The 13,735-nt window shown below is 48.5% G+C and overlaps 3 protein-coding genes across 3 annotated transcripts; 2 read left to right on the forward strand and 1 right to left on the reverse strand.

The window, feature by feature from the left end:
• Window positions 1-2,995: 2,995 nt before the first annotated feature.
• Window positions 2,996-3,847, forward strand: AO090120000151 (WW domain binding protein 11; the record flags this gene model as incomplete). The annotated part of the gene is made up of 1 exon (XM_001823850.1): window positions 2,996-3,847. The coding sequence occupies one exon, from the start codon at window positions 2,996-2,998 to the stop codon at window positions 3,845-3,847; it is 852 nt and encodes a 283-aa protein (XP_001823902.1).
• Window positions 3,848-4,633: 786 nt separating this feature from the next.
• nimA (serine/threonine protein kinase nimA) lies at window positions 4,634-6,868 on the reverse strand (the record flags this gene model as incomplete). The annotated part of the gene is made up of 3 exons (XM_001823851.1): window positions 4,634-6,640; window positions 6,699-6,751; window positions 6,817-6,868. 3 exons carry the CDS (start codon window positions 6,866-6,868, stop codon window positions 4,634-4,636), a joined length of 2,112 nt encoding a protein of 703 aa, XP_001823903.1.
• A 665-nt stretch (window positions 6,869-7,533) lies between these two features.
• AO090120000153 (ankyrin repeat and BTB/POZ domain protein) lies at window positions 7,534-9,603 on the forward strand (the record flags this gene model as incomplete). Its single annotated transcript, XM_001823852.3, has 3 exons — window positions 7,534-7,767; window positions 7,870-7,955; window positions 8,016-9,603. The coding sequence occupies 3 exons, from the start codon at window positions 7,534-7,536 to the stop codon at window positions 9,601-9,603; spliced, it is 1,908 nt and encodes a 635-aa protein (XP_001823904.1).
• Between the last annotated feature and the right edge of the window lie 4,132 nt (window positions 9,604-13,735).

Below are 13,735 nucleotides of genomic sequence, written 5' to 3' on the forward strand. Positions count from 1 at the left end.
CCATCTTTAAGCAACTATCCTGTCCCGGACAAAAAGAGATATAGAAAAACAATAAAGGAACGAAACGAGAGGAGTAATAAAGGAACGAGCAGAACACAAGGAGACAAAGAAAAATTCACGTCTGCGGATTGAATATCGCTGTGACTGGTGAAGGGGGGCAAATAACGCTGCAATAACGGCACAGATCATAATAGCACAGGGTCCGCGAGGACATAGTGGTATATAAACATGAGGCTTTCCTCTCCTTTTTTTATTTTTTGCCAATAAAACATATACTTCCTTCATTTCTCTCTTGTAACTCAAGTTTGGTCGTGCTTGCATTTATCATCTCGAGCGTTCGGTCATAATCATCCTAAAGCATGAAAAGCGGACAAGGGATCGTCAGGTAGTCGAGCCGACGTCGCCGGATTCCAGTGTATGAGCCTCCAGGGCAAAAGGTTGTTTAAGGCAATACGTGTATGAGGTGGGTTTCGGGGTATAGAGCGGTGAACGTCATCCAAGCATATGCGATCGGGATCATAGTCGAAGGTGTATTGTCCTCGGTGAAGATCATCGTCTCCTACGGGCGGCCTGATCGAGGCGTTGGTCAAGCCCTTCAATTCGGCCACGGTAGGCTTTCACAATCTCCCTGATATGTCCAATCTTCGCCATTTCGGTTTCCAGTTCATCAATTGAGGCTAGAATCGAACGCGTACGAGCAATCTCGGCATCGGCATTGTGAATAACGTTTCCTGCACGGTCGTAGGTATTTTGAATAGAGAGCTGCATTTGTTCCTCTAGCTGCAGGGCGTTAGGACAGGTGATAAGATGATATGCAAGGGATGACCGGCTTGTGGAACATCGACTGGGTATTCCCAACCGGGACCTGGAATCATGGCATACGAAAACATGCGCAAAATCCTTATGAAGGAGTCTTGGGAGACGTAGAAGGGAGGGGCATTTATAGGGTGGGGTTAATAGGAAATTCAAAGGGAAATATCAACATACATAGTCGATGCGACTCCGAATCTGCCCCTGTAGCGCATCCAGCTGATGGGATAGCGCTCGCAAACTCATCGGGTCCAGCAACAATCGGCCTTGACTGCTGGCAGCACTGGCAGCACGCGAACTTGAATTGCTGCTTCGACCAGTTCCTCTGCCCCTGGAAACCCCGTTGGTGGCATGGCCACCCTGAAGCGCAATCTGTTGCTGTTGTCGGAGGATCTGGATCTCGGAGGAGGTAAGGCCAAGCGAGGTGTCGGGAATCGAGGCTGATACGGACATTTGGTCCCGGCAGAGACATGCTCTTACCGCGACAAGAGTCTAGGAAGCGCCGGTCGTTCTCGATGTGTGGAGATGGGACGGACCGAATTTCATGATGGTTGGCCGGAGCGAACGTTAGGAGGAATTAGGACGGAGAGTGGGAAGGAGAGTAAGGGACTGAATCGGCTCCGCTAGATGATTCGTTCTTTCTCTCCTGCTCTCTCTCGCACTCACTCACTCACCCCTCTGGAAGTAACTCAAGAAAAATCACCTCCTCACCGACAGGCCTAAGGTGTCATTGGGGGAAATTAGAGGGGAGGAGGCCGAAGTGGAGGGGAAACGAAAGAGGGATGATGGTGGGAGAGGAGGGCCGATTGAGGAAACAGATTATCGGCGGCAAGAAAAAAGAAAAACAACCGCAGCAGCTCTCCTCGTGAATCGGTCGCAGGTTACACACTGACGGACGTCCGGGGACGATAGGAATTGGTCTAACTTGGAGAATCTAACACGAGCACTGGTGAAGCTAAAAGAGTGTGATTAGAAATGCCTTGGTGTTGAAAAGACGGAAGTGGAGGGGGAGGATTGGACAGTATGTAAGAGCGAGTAAGTATATATTGTATGAAGTGAGGTCTGGAAAGTACCTAAAGCAGACTTTTGGAGCACACAACCAATGGCCAGAACCGGTTTGGAAGATAGCGAGAGAAGTAATATGTAGTGGAGAATAGTGTCTATAATGATTCAAAGTTGAGTACGACTTATTTCTAGGTCGTTTCCCTTTCTTTGGCGCTCAGTATGAATTATTTAGATGGTATAGATCGGAGTTTTGGTATACATTATATAGAACGGAACTTGAAGACTTAAATCAGGATTATATATTGTCGCACCAGGATTGAAACTATAATCTTGGATTTTGGAATATATTAATTTAAATTCTCTCACCTGCGGGAGAAGAAAGAAAGAGAAAAAAAAGAAAAAAAGAAGCATACCAAGTTTGGGTGACTGAGGAATCTCCCCTACTGAAGAAATCCACAGCTACAGTAAATGGTGGTTCCGCCTTCCGACGTCCTCCTCCAACCATTCATTCAGTTCCCTCTCCTCCGCAAACCAACAGCAGCTCCCACCTCCAAATAATTCTCCTATACGAATCGCATTTCCAAGACCTAGAGGTTTCCCTTCCCTCTTTACCGCGATCTCACCCCCGAACGTCCCCAACGAACCAGGCAACCCACGGTGCCAATAGCGCAATCAACCAACCGCCTCTGCAAACACCAGTCGATCAATCATCGTCGCCTCTGCTCCCCAGAACCGAAACCAATTCCGTACCTAAAACCCGCTGCCCAACCCGTGAGGCTAGAGCCCTGCGACTGCTATCTTTGATCCGTGATTGGATTGGCAGCTCCGCGTCCGGCACAGGTCTAGTCCTGCGACTCTCATCTTTCACCCTTCTTGCTGGATACCTCATCGGCTGGTGAGCCTTTCCTCCACTCTCCCCTCCTTCGTCAGCTCCACCGTGGTTCGCTACCGCTGTTTCTGTCGTTCCCCGGAGCTGTGCCACCTCGAGTCCTTGTCTTTGCCAAGAAAACGAGAAACGATGAGAGCTTACATTCCATGTCTGACAAAAGTGGAGCTTCAATAGTTCGATAAAAATTAATGTCCCATTCACGCGCCTAGTTCACTACAACCTATTTGTTTTTCTTCATCAGAACTAAAAAAAAAAGAAGATTCTAATAAAATAAACAAAAGCTTCACGAAAATGCCCAAGGAACGCAACTTCAACCCCGTCCAAGCGCAGCGGAAAGCAGACAAACAGAAAAGCTTGAAAAAAGCCAAATCCGAGGCGCAGGCTCGCCAGAATGAGAAACTCGCCCGTCGCAACCCCGAGCGCATTCAGCGCCAGATCGATGACCTCAAAGCGGTAGAAGAGTCCGGCCAAAAACTACGGCCGCGCGATAAGGAGGTTTTGGAGGCGCTGGAGCGGGATCTGCGTGCTGTACAGAAGGCCCGGGAAGCACTAGGTGATAAGGCGCCGAAATTCGACAACCACCAGTCGAGGAGAGGTGGCTTTGGTGGCAGAGGTCGTGGTGACGGTGTATTAGGGAAGCGGAGGAGGGATGACCGCGGCCACTTCGGACAGGATAGTGAGAGTAGTGAGACAGATGAGGAAGTTCGACGAATTCCTATGCCGCGGGATACGCCGCCGCCAATTCCTCGCCAGTATCAAAAGAAGAGAGAGGGGGATGCAGATACAGGTCCTCGGGGACCACATGGTTTACCGGCGAAACCGCCTGTGGTTGAATTCAGAACTGTTTATGAAGCGAAGCCAGAGATCAAGGATTTGCGACAAGAGGCTGTTAAGAAATTCGTTCCGGCCGCTGTTAGGGTTAAACAGGACGCCATTCGAGGGCAAGGAAAGCTACTTGAGCCGGAAGAAATGGATCGGCTGGAGAAAGCAGGCTACAATGCTGGTCCTTCGGAAGCTGTGGGACAAGAGAGCTCTGATCAGCCTGATGATGTCGCTCAACAGCGGCTATTAGAAGAGGAGAAACGGTTTGACCAGGAACTCAGATCCGTACAGATCGAGGACGTCGAAGATGAGGACGCATGAAATGTATAACAGCGTATAATAATGATATCCAGTACTTCACGATGTACAACTGATACCGGAAAATAGTAGGCTCTATCGCGGACATAGCACACATTGGAAAAAAGAATCTGAGATAGGTATTCTGCTTTGTGGCAGATCTCCTCAAAAGAGATAACAAAAAGTTGTATGTACATACAAAACCCTTCCATGAATACGCCTTTAAACCCAGCAAGCCATCAGGCAAATCCGCCCCTCAAACGCCCAAAAAGCAGAGACAAAAGGAAAATGATGTACAGTCCCAAAAGAGTGGCAGAAGTTGGCATGTCTCTGAGGACTGTGAAGCGGTCTAAGAACAAGAATCCAAGTCTTCGAGATGAGTGCAAAAGATCTCCAGACCCAAGGGCACCAAATCAATGCGGAAACCAAAAGCCGGCTGGCGAATGCAAATATCTGTACAGTATCCCCAAGTAATGGGGAGAGGAAATCAGAGAAACAAGGACATCACAGCGTAACGACAAAGGAAAGAATGGATCGGTCGGAGAGTACTAATAATTTTCAACGATGATGCACCCAGAGAGATGCACGGAGGCCTCGATTCTCTGCACAGTTAACTTCGTGCCCCAGAATGCACATAATCCAATCATAACTCCAGAGTGTTGCAAGTATTAAAGCGTATAAGAAACGAGAGGTGTCTTATGTAGATGCAGTTGTTTTCACGGATCAACCAGCGAAAACCAAAACCGACTGCTTTGTAGAAGTGAAATGTTGCCTTTGGGGCACAATAAGCCAAACAAGTAGTGATGGGTATTACCGCAAGTTACGAATAACCTTTCGACCACGCGCAAGGAAGGGGCTCGGCATTTCATCCTTTTCAGGGTCCCACACAGCTGGTGGATCGCGATCTGAAGATTTGAGGCCAGAAGAGCAATTTGAAGTGCGGGAGTCACTGGCACATCGCTTGAGATCTTCAACAGGGCGACCACCAGCCCGGGCTTGGGCAAGTTCGACCAGTGTTCTGCCACCCATATTGCGCTGCATCACGGCTTTGAACATCTCCTCTCCCCCACCGTTAACCTTCGTAGGGTGCTGCTTTAAGCCAGACTTGCGAGTTGGCGATCCAGCGTCAGCAGCCAAGTTCGCCGACGATGGGATCTTTGACAGACGTCGGTGGGGAGATCTGGCTTTGGGCTCTCCGTGACGGGCCTCGTTTTGACCGGATCCTGATGCTTGCGGCAATCTTGAAGGATTACTGGGAAAAAGTGGAGGTTGTGTGCTCAGTTTCTGCATTAGCGCCGCTGTGTTCTGGCGAAGAAGGGGCCGAGACGGAGCCTTGAAAGGATCGGGTTTGACTTTAGGCCTGGTAGGTGAAGGCAGATCAGGGGTGTCATCTTCATCATCAGAGTACGCTAGAGTAGGCTCCCATTTGGCCCGCTGTCTCTCTGCTTCTGCGAAGATGTTCTTACCAGAAGAGGTGGCAGAGGTACGACGCGGGGACAAGGAGAGTGACGCGATTGAGATGGGAGATGGCTCAGCCATCTGCACATCGACGGGCGACTCAACGACTGTTTTTGAGCGATTGAAAGGAGTGCGAGTCTCTCGTCTTAACGGCTTGTTCACTGGTGACTCCATGGACAACTGACTGATATCAGTGGTGGAAGGAAAGTCTGTATCTTCTCCATTACTGGTAGACGATCGCGAGCCATAAACGCTTGAGCGTAGGGCAGCATCATCTCTGACGTTTTGACTTTTCCTCTGTTTCTCTAGTTCAATAGCCACCCTATCTTGAACCTCGGTCTCAAACCTCTTGCGAAGTCTCTCAAGTTCGTTCTGCACTTGGCGGTCGATTTCTAGTCTAGCTTTTACCTCCCATTCCCGGCGCAGGGAGCTCTCAATGTCTGATTTCATCTGCTGCCTTTCCTTTTCGAGTTTTGCAAATGTCTGCTCAACTTCCTTGGCCTTCTGCAGGGCTGATTCTTCGCGCTTTCGAAGTTTGCTACTAAGGTCAACAACTTCTTTCTCCTTTCTCATCAAGCGGATGATAGGAAGGTTGATCAATGCGGTAGTATCAGGGCGGTGGTCTGGGTTCACTCGTAAACAGCTAGCAATGACATTCTTCAGTTCAGGGGAGTAAAATTCAGGCAGCGGAGCGAATTTGCCTTCGCGAATTCGTTGGACAAGTTGAATGTGTGTTCTCGCGTTAAAAGGTGGCTCTCTCTGGCAAAGTTCGTACATGATGCAGCCGACAGCCCAAATATCGGAGCGCAAGGTGTATTTTTCCGCAGCGCATATCTCGGGGGACATGTAAAATGGAGTTCCGACGTATGTTGATGCGAAATCATGAGAATTCATTAGCTTAGAAAGGCCGAAATCTCCTAGCTTAACGGTGTTGTCATGTCCCAGGAAAATATTTTCCGGTTTCAAATCGCGGTGCAAGATTGTCATCTGCGCCTGCTTTCCCTTGAGACCCGAGGGCTTGGGTGCAGGTCCAAGAATGTTTGAGCCTACATCCGCCGGGTCTGCACCGTAATGGCAACGGTAAAGCGCAGTGACCAATTGGGATAGTATACGCCAAACAAATTCTTCTTCTGCATACTTGTTTGTCTTCTTCAGGTTCTTGATGACCATGCTGAGATCACCACCGCCGCAGTATTCCATGTAAAGGTACAGGTCTTGGCTCGCTTTTAGGTGTTCACGGTGGTAGTAAGCGACAATGTTCGGGTGTCGAAGAGAGCTCAAAATATTGAATTCGGCCGTAAGCTGCTCGCGCTCTTTTTGGGACATCTTGATGTAATTAATCTCCTTGCGACACAGAATCTGCATTTCGCTTTTGTAAGTAGTCGTACAAGGTAGAAGAGGGGTTCGGCGAGCCTACAAAGCCATCTGCTTTCCTCCTGACTTTGCGAATAATACCGAAGGAACCACAACCTGAGGACAGTCAGACATCTCGTGGGGTCAAGCATCAGATATAGAGAGAGATGTATATGCCGTACCAATCTTCTCCAGCACCTCATACTTGTCTGCTTCCGCCAATGCGATTGCCATCGTGGCTACTGAGTAGATTATGCCACAGGCAAGCACTTAAGGGTAAAGGGAAAGGTCGAATAGGAGAATTGGAAGAGGATGGATGAGTGATCAGCTCATTCATGAATTGATCTTATTTTTGTAGAACCTGTTTGGTTAGTAGACAACGAGGTCGGCTTTGGACATGGAGCAAAATTGGTAGATTTAAAGAAGTAAGTCTTCATGCAACGGGACGGAGGCCATGAATGTTTAGTTGAAGCACTGTTGCTGAGCAACGGGGTGCGCAAGCGATCTTTGCTTCATGTAGTAGGCGGTGAGGTGCGGGCGGTGAGAAGTCGTGTCATCATCACCACCGTCATTGCTGTTTGAATGTGTAAACATATCCATCCTGCTGTAGGATCTGTCACTTGGATGCATTCACAGGCACACATCTGTGCGTGGTGGATCTAGTAAGCCATGCGTGAACTTATTGTCCTTTCACCCTGATTCCTGGCGTTGTGTCCTGCAAGGATTTGAAGTCGATAAGCCCCCCTTTGAAGGACCTCCCCTTTTTTTATGTGGCGATTAGAATCCACGTGATGCTCTCTTATCGATAAGATGATGGCATCGCCAACCGATAGAGTCCCGCTCTCGGCAACATTAGTATCCAATATCTCCGGACACCATCGGCCCAAGACTCATTCGCAATGTCTGAACCGACTGTGCTTCGCAAGGACCAGTTAGAGATCAGTTTACACAATGAAAAGAAACTGATCAAGGAGGGAACCATCAAGGACGATAACCCTCTCGATCTTAGTGAGCCATTTCGGGAGCTCTGCGCTGCTTGTCGTAAGGGGGATCTCAAAGTTTGTCAAGAGAAGATAACAGAAGGAGTCAATATTAATGCTCGCGACCCCTATGATTACACCCCCTTGATCTTGGTAAGTGATATTGGCTTCCATAGGACCACCCTGGGAACCCTGTCGAATCACGCAAATCGTTGGCGATGGAAAGACGATAGTTCATTGCTAAGAGCCGTGCAGGCAAGTCTTTGTGGCCATTACGAGGTTGCCCAATTGCTTCTCGAGTCTGGTGCATTATGCGAGCGAGATACGTTCCAGGGGGAGAGGTATGGCCGGCCCAGTTGCCACCCAACCTTCAAGTACCGCTGACGTGCGCGCTTGTGTAGATGTTTATATAATGCTCTGAACGATCGCATTCGGAATTTGTTGCTTGAATATGACTATTCTAAATCGACTGATCCCCTTCAGCCTCTTGCTGCCCACATCTCCTCCCTCCTCACCCGCGACCAGCCTGGGACGTCTGATATCGTTGTCACTGCCGAGGATGAGTCTCTGTACTTGCATAAATTCATACTCTCTGCGCGATCACCTTACTTCCGGAGTAAGCTGGCAGCTTCCCCCAGTACCGCAACATGGAAGCTCCCCAACACTATTCCACCACAGGCTTTTGCCGCGGCGATCAAATATTTATATTTTGGGGAAGCACCTCGTGAACTAAGAAGTGGACCTGGCACGGGTTTCACTGAATCGGAAGTCTTTGCTGGCATCAATAGGATTGCCAAACACTTGGAGATCGACACTCTTGTGGACAGCATTCTTGACAGTGGTGATAGGAGATTAGCCAGGCAGAGAAGGACTACAGAGCTTACAAGGGGAAGAGACCAATTAGAGGAATGGTTCCGCAGCAATGTTCTACAAAATAAGATGGTAGTCGAAACGATCAGGGCAGGCGACATCAAATGGGATCGCAACAATGCCATTTTTGCAGATGTCTTGCTCCAAGCTGATGAACTGCCGGAGGAAACGGATGAACATAGCAATGGTACCCTGCAACCAGAAAACGGTGCCAATGCTGGCACGAAAGAGCAAACCCAGAAGTCTGTCCTCTTTCCCTGCCATCGGGCGATGCTTTTAAGGTCTGAATTCTTTCATACGATGTTCTCGTCACCATTCCGTGAAGCGCATCTAAAAGATCATCTACACATCATCAACGTCGACTGCTCCCCGGACGTGCTAGAGATTATCCTTACGTTCCTTTACACGGAGAGTGTCGATTTCCCGCTTGAAGTTGCGGTTGATGTTCTTTTCGCTGCAGACATGCTGTTTATAGAGAAGCTCAAAACCAAAGCAGCAGTCGTGATCAGCACCCTCGGTAGCGGTAACATGTCCCAGGCGGAAGCTGCGAAGACCCGGGGCACTAAGGAGGAAGAGGACCTCGACATATATGCCATAATTCGAGCTGCATGGATGACACGGGTTCAAAGACTAGAGGAATTTGCGGCTCGCTATCTAGCCTATCGGTTGGAAGCTCACATCGATTCACCTGAGTTTGCTGAATTGATTCAAGAGTCGGCTTCTCGTATCCAAGGAAGACAAGAAACTGACTCCATCGAGCTGCTAGACGACATACGCTTTTACCTGGGCGAGCGATTCAGACTCAGGTTCGACGACGCTGGTCTCGAAGAAATGATGGAAGAGGAGGCTGAGCAGCATGCCCCCGACGCGATTGCCAATGACGAGACTATTGAAAAGGTCGCACATGGTGTTGAGGCAATTGATCTTACGGACAAGGGTTCTCCTGAAGTGCTGAATAATGCAGAACACGCTTCCCAGGAAGCACAGGAGAATGTCCCTGTCATGCGCAACTTGAACGGAGAAATTGTTGTGGACGAATTCGATAAGGATTCGATGAATTATCACATCCTGATGGATAAACTCGACAAGATCTTGGAGAGCTTGAATTTGGAAGCTTAATCCCGATCTCGATGAGGTAGGGTTGGATGCAAGAGGTAAATATGACGATTGATGATTACACGCAGGATATATATAGAAAGTTGATATCTATACGTCGTTCCCGATATATTTTCTTGGGTTGATGGCCATATATTGGAATAAACTCATGCTGACTATATATATTTATCTCTCACTCCTTTTTCTATCTACCAAGGAAATATATGTATGCTTTGATACTCTAACATTTACGACTGATTCCAAACTACAGCTCCAAACTTCTACATTCACAGTATCCATCACCTACGATACTGTTATATATCAGTCAACTTCTGGTCAAAACCATCCAGTTTACTTAGCCGTCAGCCGTGCAAGGGAGTCAGTGTTCGACTGTTCACCAGCCTCAGCTATAGGACAACAACCGAGGCACAGCCCAAGCAATCAAGCCACACTCAACGGAGGCAGGTTCGAAGAGCCAAGCATGCGATAGAGACGACGTTAGCCAGGTCACAAGGCAGTCAGCTAATACAAGCAGACAAGACAACCTTGAATCCATCCGGCCGAATACACAACCTAAAAGCGCAGGATATACGGAGGGTATACAAGTCGGAAAGGAGGCAATGATACAATACAGGCACATGATAAACGATAATGCATCGCTGGTACCCTGAAATGTTATCTTACGTGTCACACCACATCCCTCACCGTCCGAAGGCGATCCGAGCCGCAAACTGTCAATGCGATAGTTTTCAAGGCGAAAAGTCAATGTGACTCTCGTGTCTGCCGTGGGTATGTGACTACTATACATACAGGCATACATTGACACAGTCCGTGCTTGTCAAGTCGTTAAATTATACCCTACAGAGAAAGACTAAGAAGCAAATAAGAGGGGAAAAATACCTCACAGAGAGTTTGCATCTGGGATCCATGTGTTCGGCAAATGTGGACTGAGTTCGCGCGTGTGACAAGAAAATGAGGCCATGCATATGGGGCTGAAGGACTATAACAGCCTTGATACTATTAGCATAGCCCAAGAATCACAGGATGATATGAGGTATGAGAACAGGCCCTCCTGCATTACAGTGGAAACGAAGATCATCCGGTTTCGCTTCGTCCTCCACATCATCTTTGAGTGGATATGGCACGGTGTTAATTTTTCCTTTTTTTCCTTGTTTCGTTTCTTACGGTGGAGATCAGAGCCTTTCGGTGTGGTGCTCTGGAGAGATCACACACTGACGCACCAACGAATGTAGATGTCCAGCCTCCTAGCCGGTTGGGATTTACGGTACAGACGAGGCTACTAAGGCAATGGTTGGAGCAAAAAAAAAAAAAGAAAAAGAAAAAAGAAAAAAGAAAAAGAAAAAAAAGAGACAGAGAAAGAAAAAAATCAAAGGCTCCATCAAGCTAGACGCATGAAGTGCATTGATACAAGGCCATTATGATCGACAACACGATCATTGGGCGACCTGACCAGGGCTTCTTGATTTTCTGGTTTGGCCGCAGATTATCGGACAATTCCGTTGCGGATCAATCATGGAAAAAAAAAAAAAAAAAAAAAAAAAAAAAAAAAAAAAAAAAAAAAAAAACCACGCATGGCCTATTATTTTCGGGGGTTTTACATGCCAATCAGACCGACATTCCGGTGAAGGGCCATGTCGAATGGGCGACCTTAGGCGTCGACGGTGGCTACCGCAATTTAGTTTCTCGAGTGGTGAGTGGAAGACTTGAGTCAGTGCCTCCCCTCTTACTCGCAACTCTATTCGAATTGCCACGACCGCACTCGCTTGTAGTCGAGTCCAGTCTCTTGCATGCGTCTTGTTTGGATTAATTTCCCTAAATACGGGACGCATGTCTTATTCGTTGCATCCAACTGTGATCGACATGCTCGTCGTCTGGATCGGGTGTGCGGGGATGGGGGCTTGATTGGTGCGAAATTTTGCGAGCACGATGAAGCTAAGAGTACCGTTGGGAAGCCATATGGTTTGATGATGATTATGATGATAATGATGTTTCTATGATATCTTCATCCCTTCATCTGGTTTCGAGTCAAACTCCCGGTTTTTGGGGAGCAGAGAGCTCCGAGAACCGTTACTTTGGGAGGGTGTCAAACTTCGCGTGGGGTTCAGACATCCTCCAGTTCTCTGCCCAACTCTCCCCTCGTTGACGCGGTTCTCCGTCGAGGTGGGGGGAAATGAGAAAGACTATGCGAAAGAGGGGTTGAAACTTGCATGGCCTACATACGCACATACACTCTTCTCTAAACCCCCCCCTCTGACTTTGCCTTACGGCTTTTCCTGTTTATCTCCGTAGAAGATGTCTACCCTCCATGGTCGGCCAGCGAAATGCTACAGGTTGCTACTCAAGAATAGGCAGAAAGTTTCTGTGTGGTAAATCAGGAGGGCCACCAGTCACTTTGTCCGCCTTCGCAGGGGTTTGGCTGGGTGGATGCAAGATCCCTGACGATTTACCAGAGTCGCAGCAGCGGATGATCTGTCATAGCGACTGGATGTTTGGTTGCAGTAGCTGCTCCAATCGCTGGCGAGCTCCGGTCCAGGGTTCGAAAATAGCCATCCTTTCCCCTGGTATTACTCTTGGTTTTGTTATTAATGATCCATTCCCATGGGAGAGGTCGGTGAGAGTTGGGCATGATGCTTACTAGACCAGGTGATGTTCGTTCCATGCGAGATTTGGGCCTCGCCCCAGTAGGAGATTTCCTTCTCTCCAACTAGAATAGAACTAGAACCCCGCTAAAACTATACCAATCAAGATCCTGGCCAGGTTAGTCCTGCTTTGGAGTTGTATCGCTGTACTCACTGACTTTTTGCCCTCGGTCTGACACCGTCGTCCAGGTACCAGCAGAGAACCAAGAAGATCAGGCCATGTACGCAGGAATGATTCATCCATTCGTCCGTAGTAAGAGTCGACATCCGGATTGAATATCAACTTGACCCTGCATATAGTGCCCAATTCAAAATTGCGTTCAAAACGACTGATCTCATGCGCCGCACCCGGATAGGAATGGCACTAATTAGACTCTGTCTTAGACAAGAATCCCAACGGCCGAGTAGTGAAACCCACTCCAGGCGATCCGCGAAGGTTTAGCACGAGGTGTTAGCGGCTTAGCGCCGTCGCTGAGCATCACTTCGGCTCAGGTCCTTCCTCTTTGGATGCATCCCAGAGAGATGGATGGCAACCCCACGCTGTCGTAAGTGATACTCATGGTCTGATGTGCATACGGTACTGTAGATACACTAGCTACCTGTGAGCGTGACTCTCTCAGGCATGGCGCAGTCAATGTACGTCCGTCGTGAGCACAGACTGTATTGCTAACTGGATCGAAGGACCGGTATGACTCCCACACCCACTCGCTCACGGACCTTGCGCCAATGCAGGCAACAGAATCCTTCCTACACTGAGTGCTCCACGCCGGCCACACGCATTGGTCGTCCGCATGTAACCGGCGCCTAAATATGACCGGCGGTTATTTCCCACTAGACCACATGGTCAGGAGAACGAAGTTAAGGTCCCCTGTCTATTAAGGCGGACGGAGCTTAAGATGTCAGCTTATAGTAGAATCCATGCTCCCGTCAGCATCGTTCTGAATAGTCTCATAAAAAGTGAGCGAGGGTCCGTCATACATCTCCATGCGATACCACCTTAAGCAAACGAGGAACCAAAACCAATCGACAGCTTCATAAACTGCCAGCGCTAGACCGTAGGAATAGTAATCTTGAAACAGCCACATGCGGACGGCATCACACAGCAAAACGACGATCTAGCGCACCTCAACCCAGATCGGGATCGTAAGGAACCAAACACCGGAATCCGGCTCATTGGTCGAGTTGCCTCGCATTTCTTTTTTGCCTCTTTGTTGTTGCCCCCGTTCTGCCGACAGACGCAGCGTGGTGGCCAACCTGAGCATTCGGCACTTGTCATGCAAGATCAGTGGCTATGACTGGAGGAAATCATCTGGTGATGCCGTCTTGTGATGTAGATAGAGATTTCTGATGCTCTCTGCCTTGCCCTTTGTAAGCTCTGGGTAAGCTACAGCCACGTCATAGATGTTTGATATTTTCTGCTTAGACCTGGTTCTGATCTCGTATCTAACCTACAACCTTCTCTTGCAGATCTTAATTGTCCGCTGCTATGGTTTCCA

This window comes from Aspergillus oryzae, chromosome 5 (genome assembly GCF_000184455.2).
Source record: "Aspergillus oryzae RIB40 DNA, chromosome 5".
NCBI lineage: Eukaryota > Fungi > Ascomycota > Eurotiomycetes > Eurotiales > Aspergillaceae > Aspergillus > Aspergillus oryzae.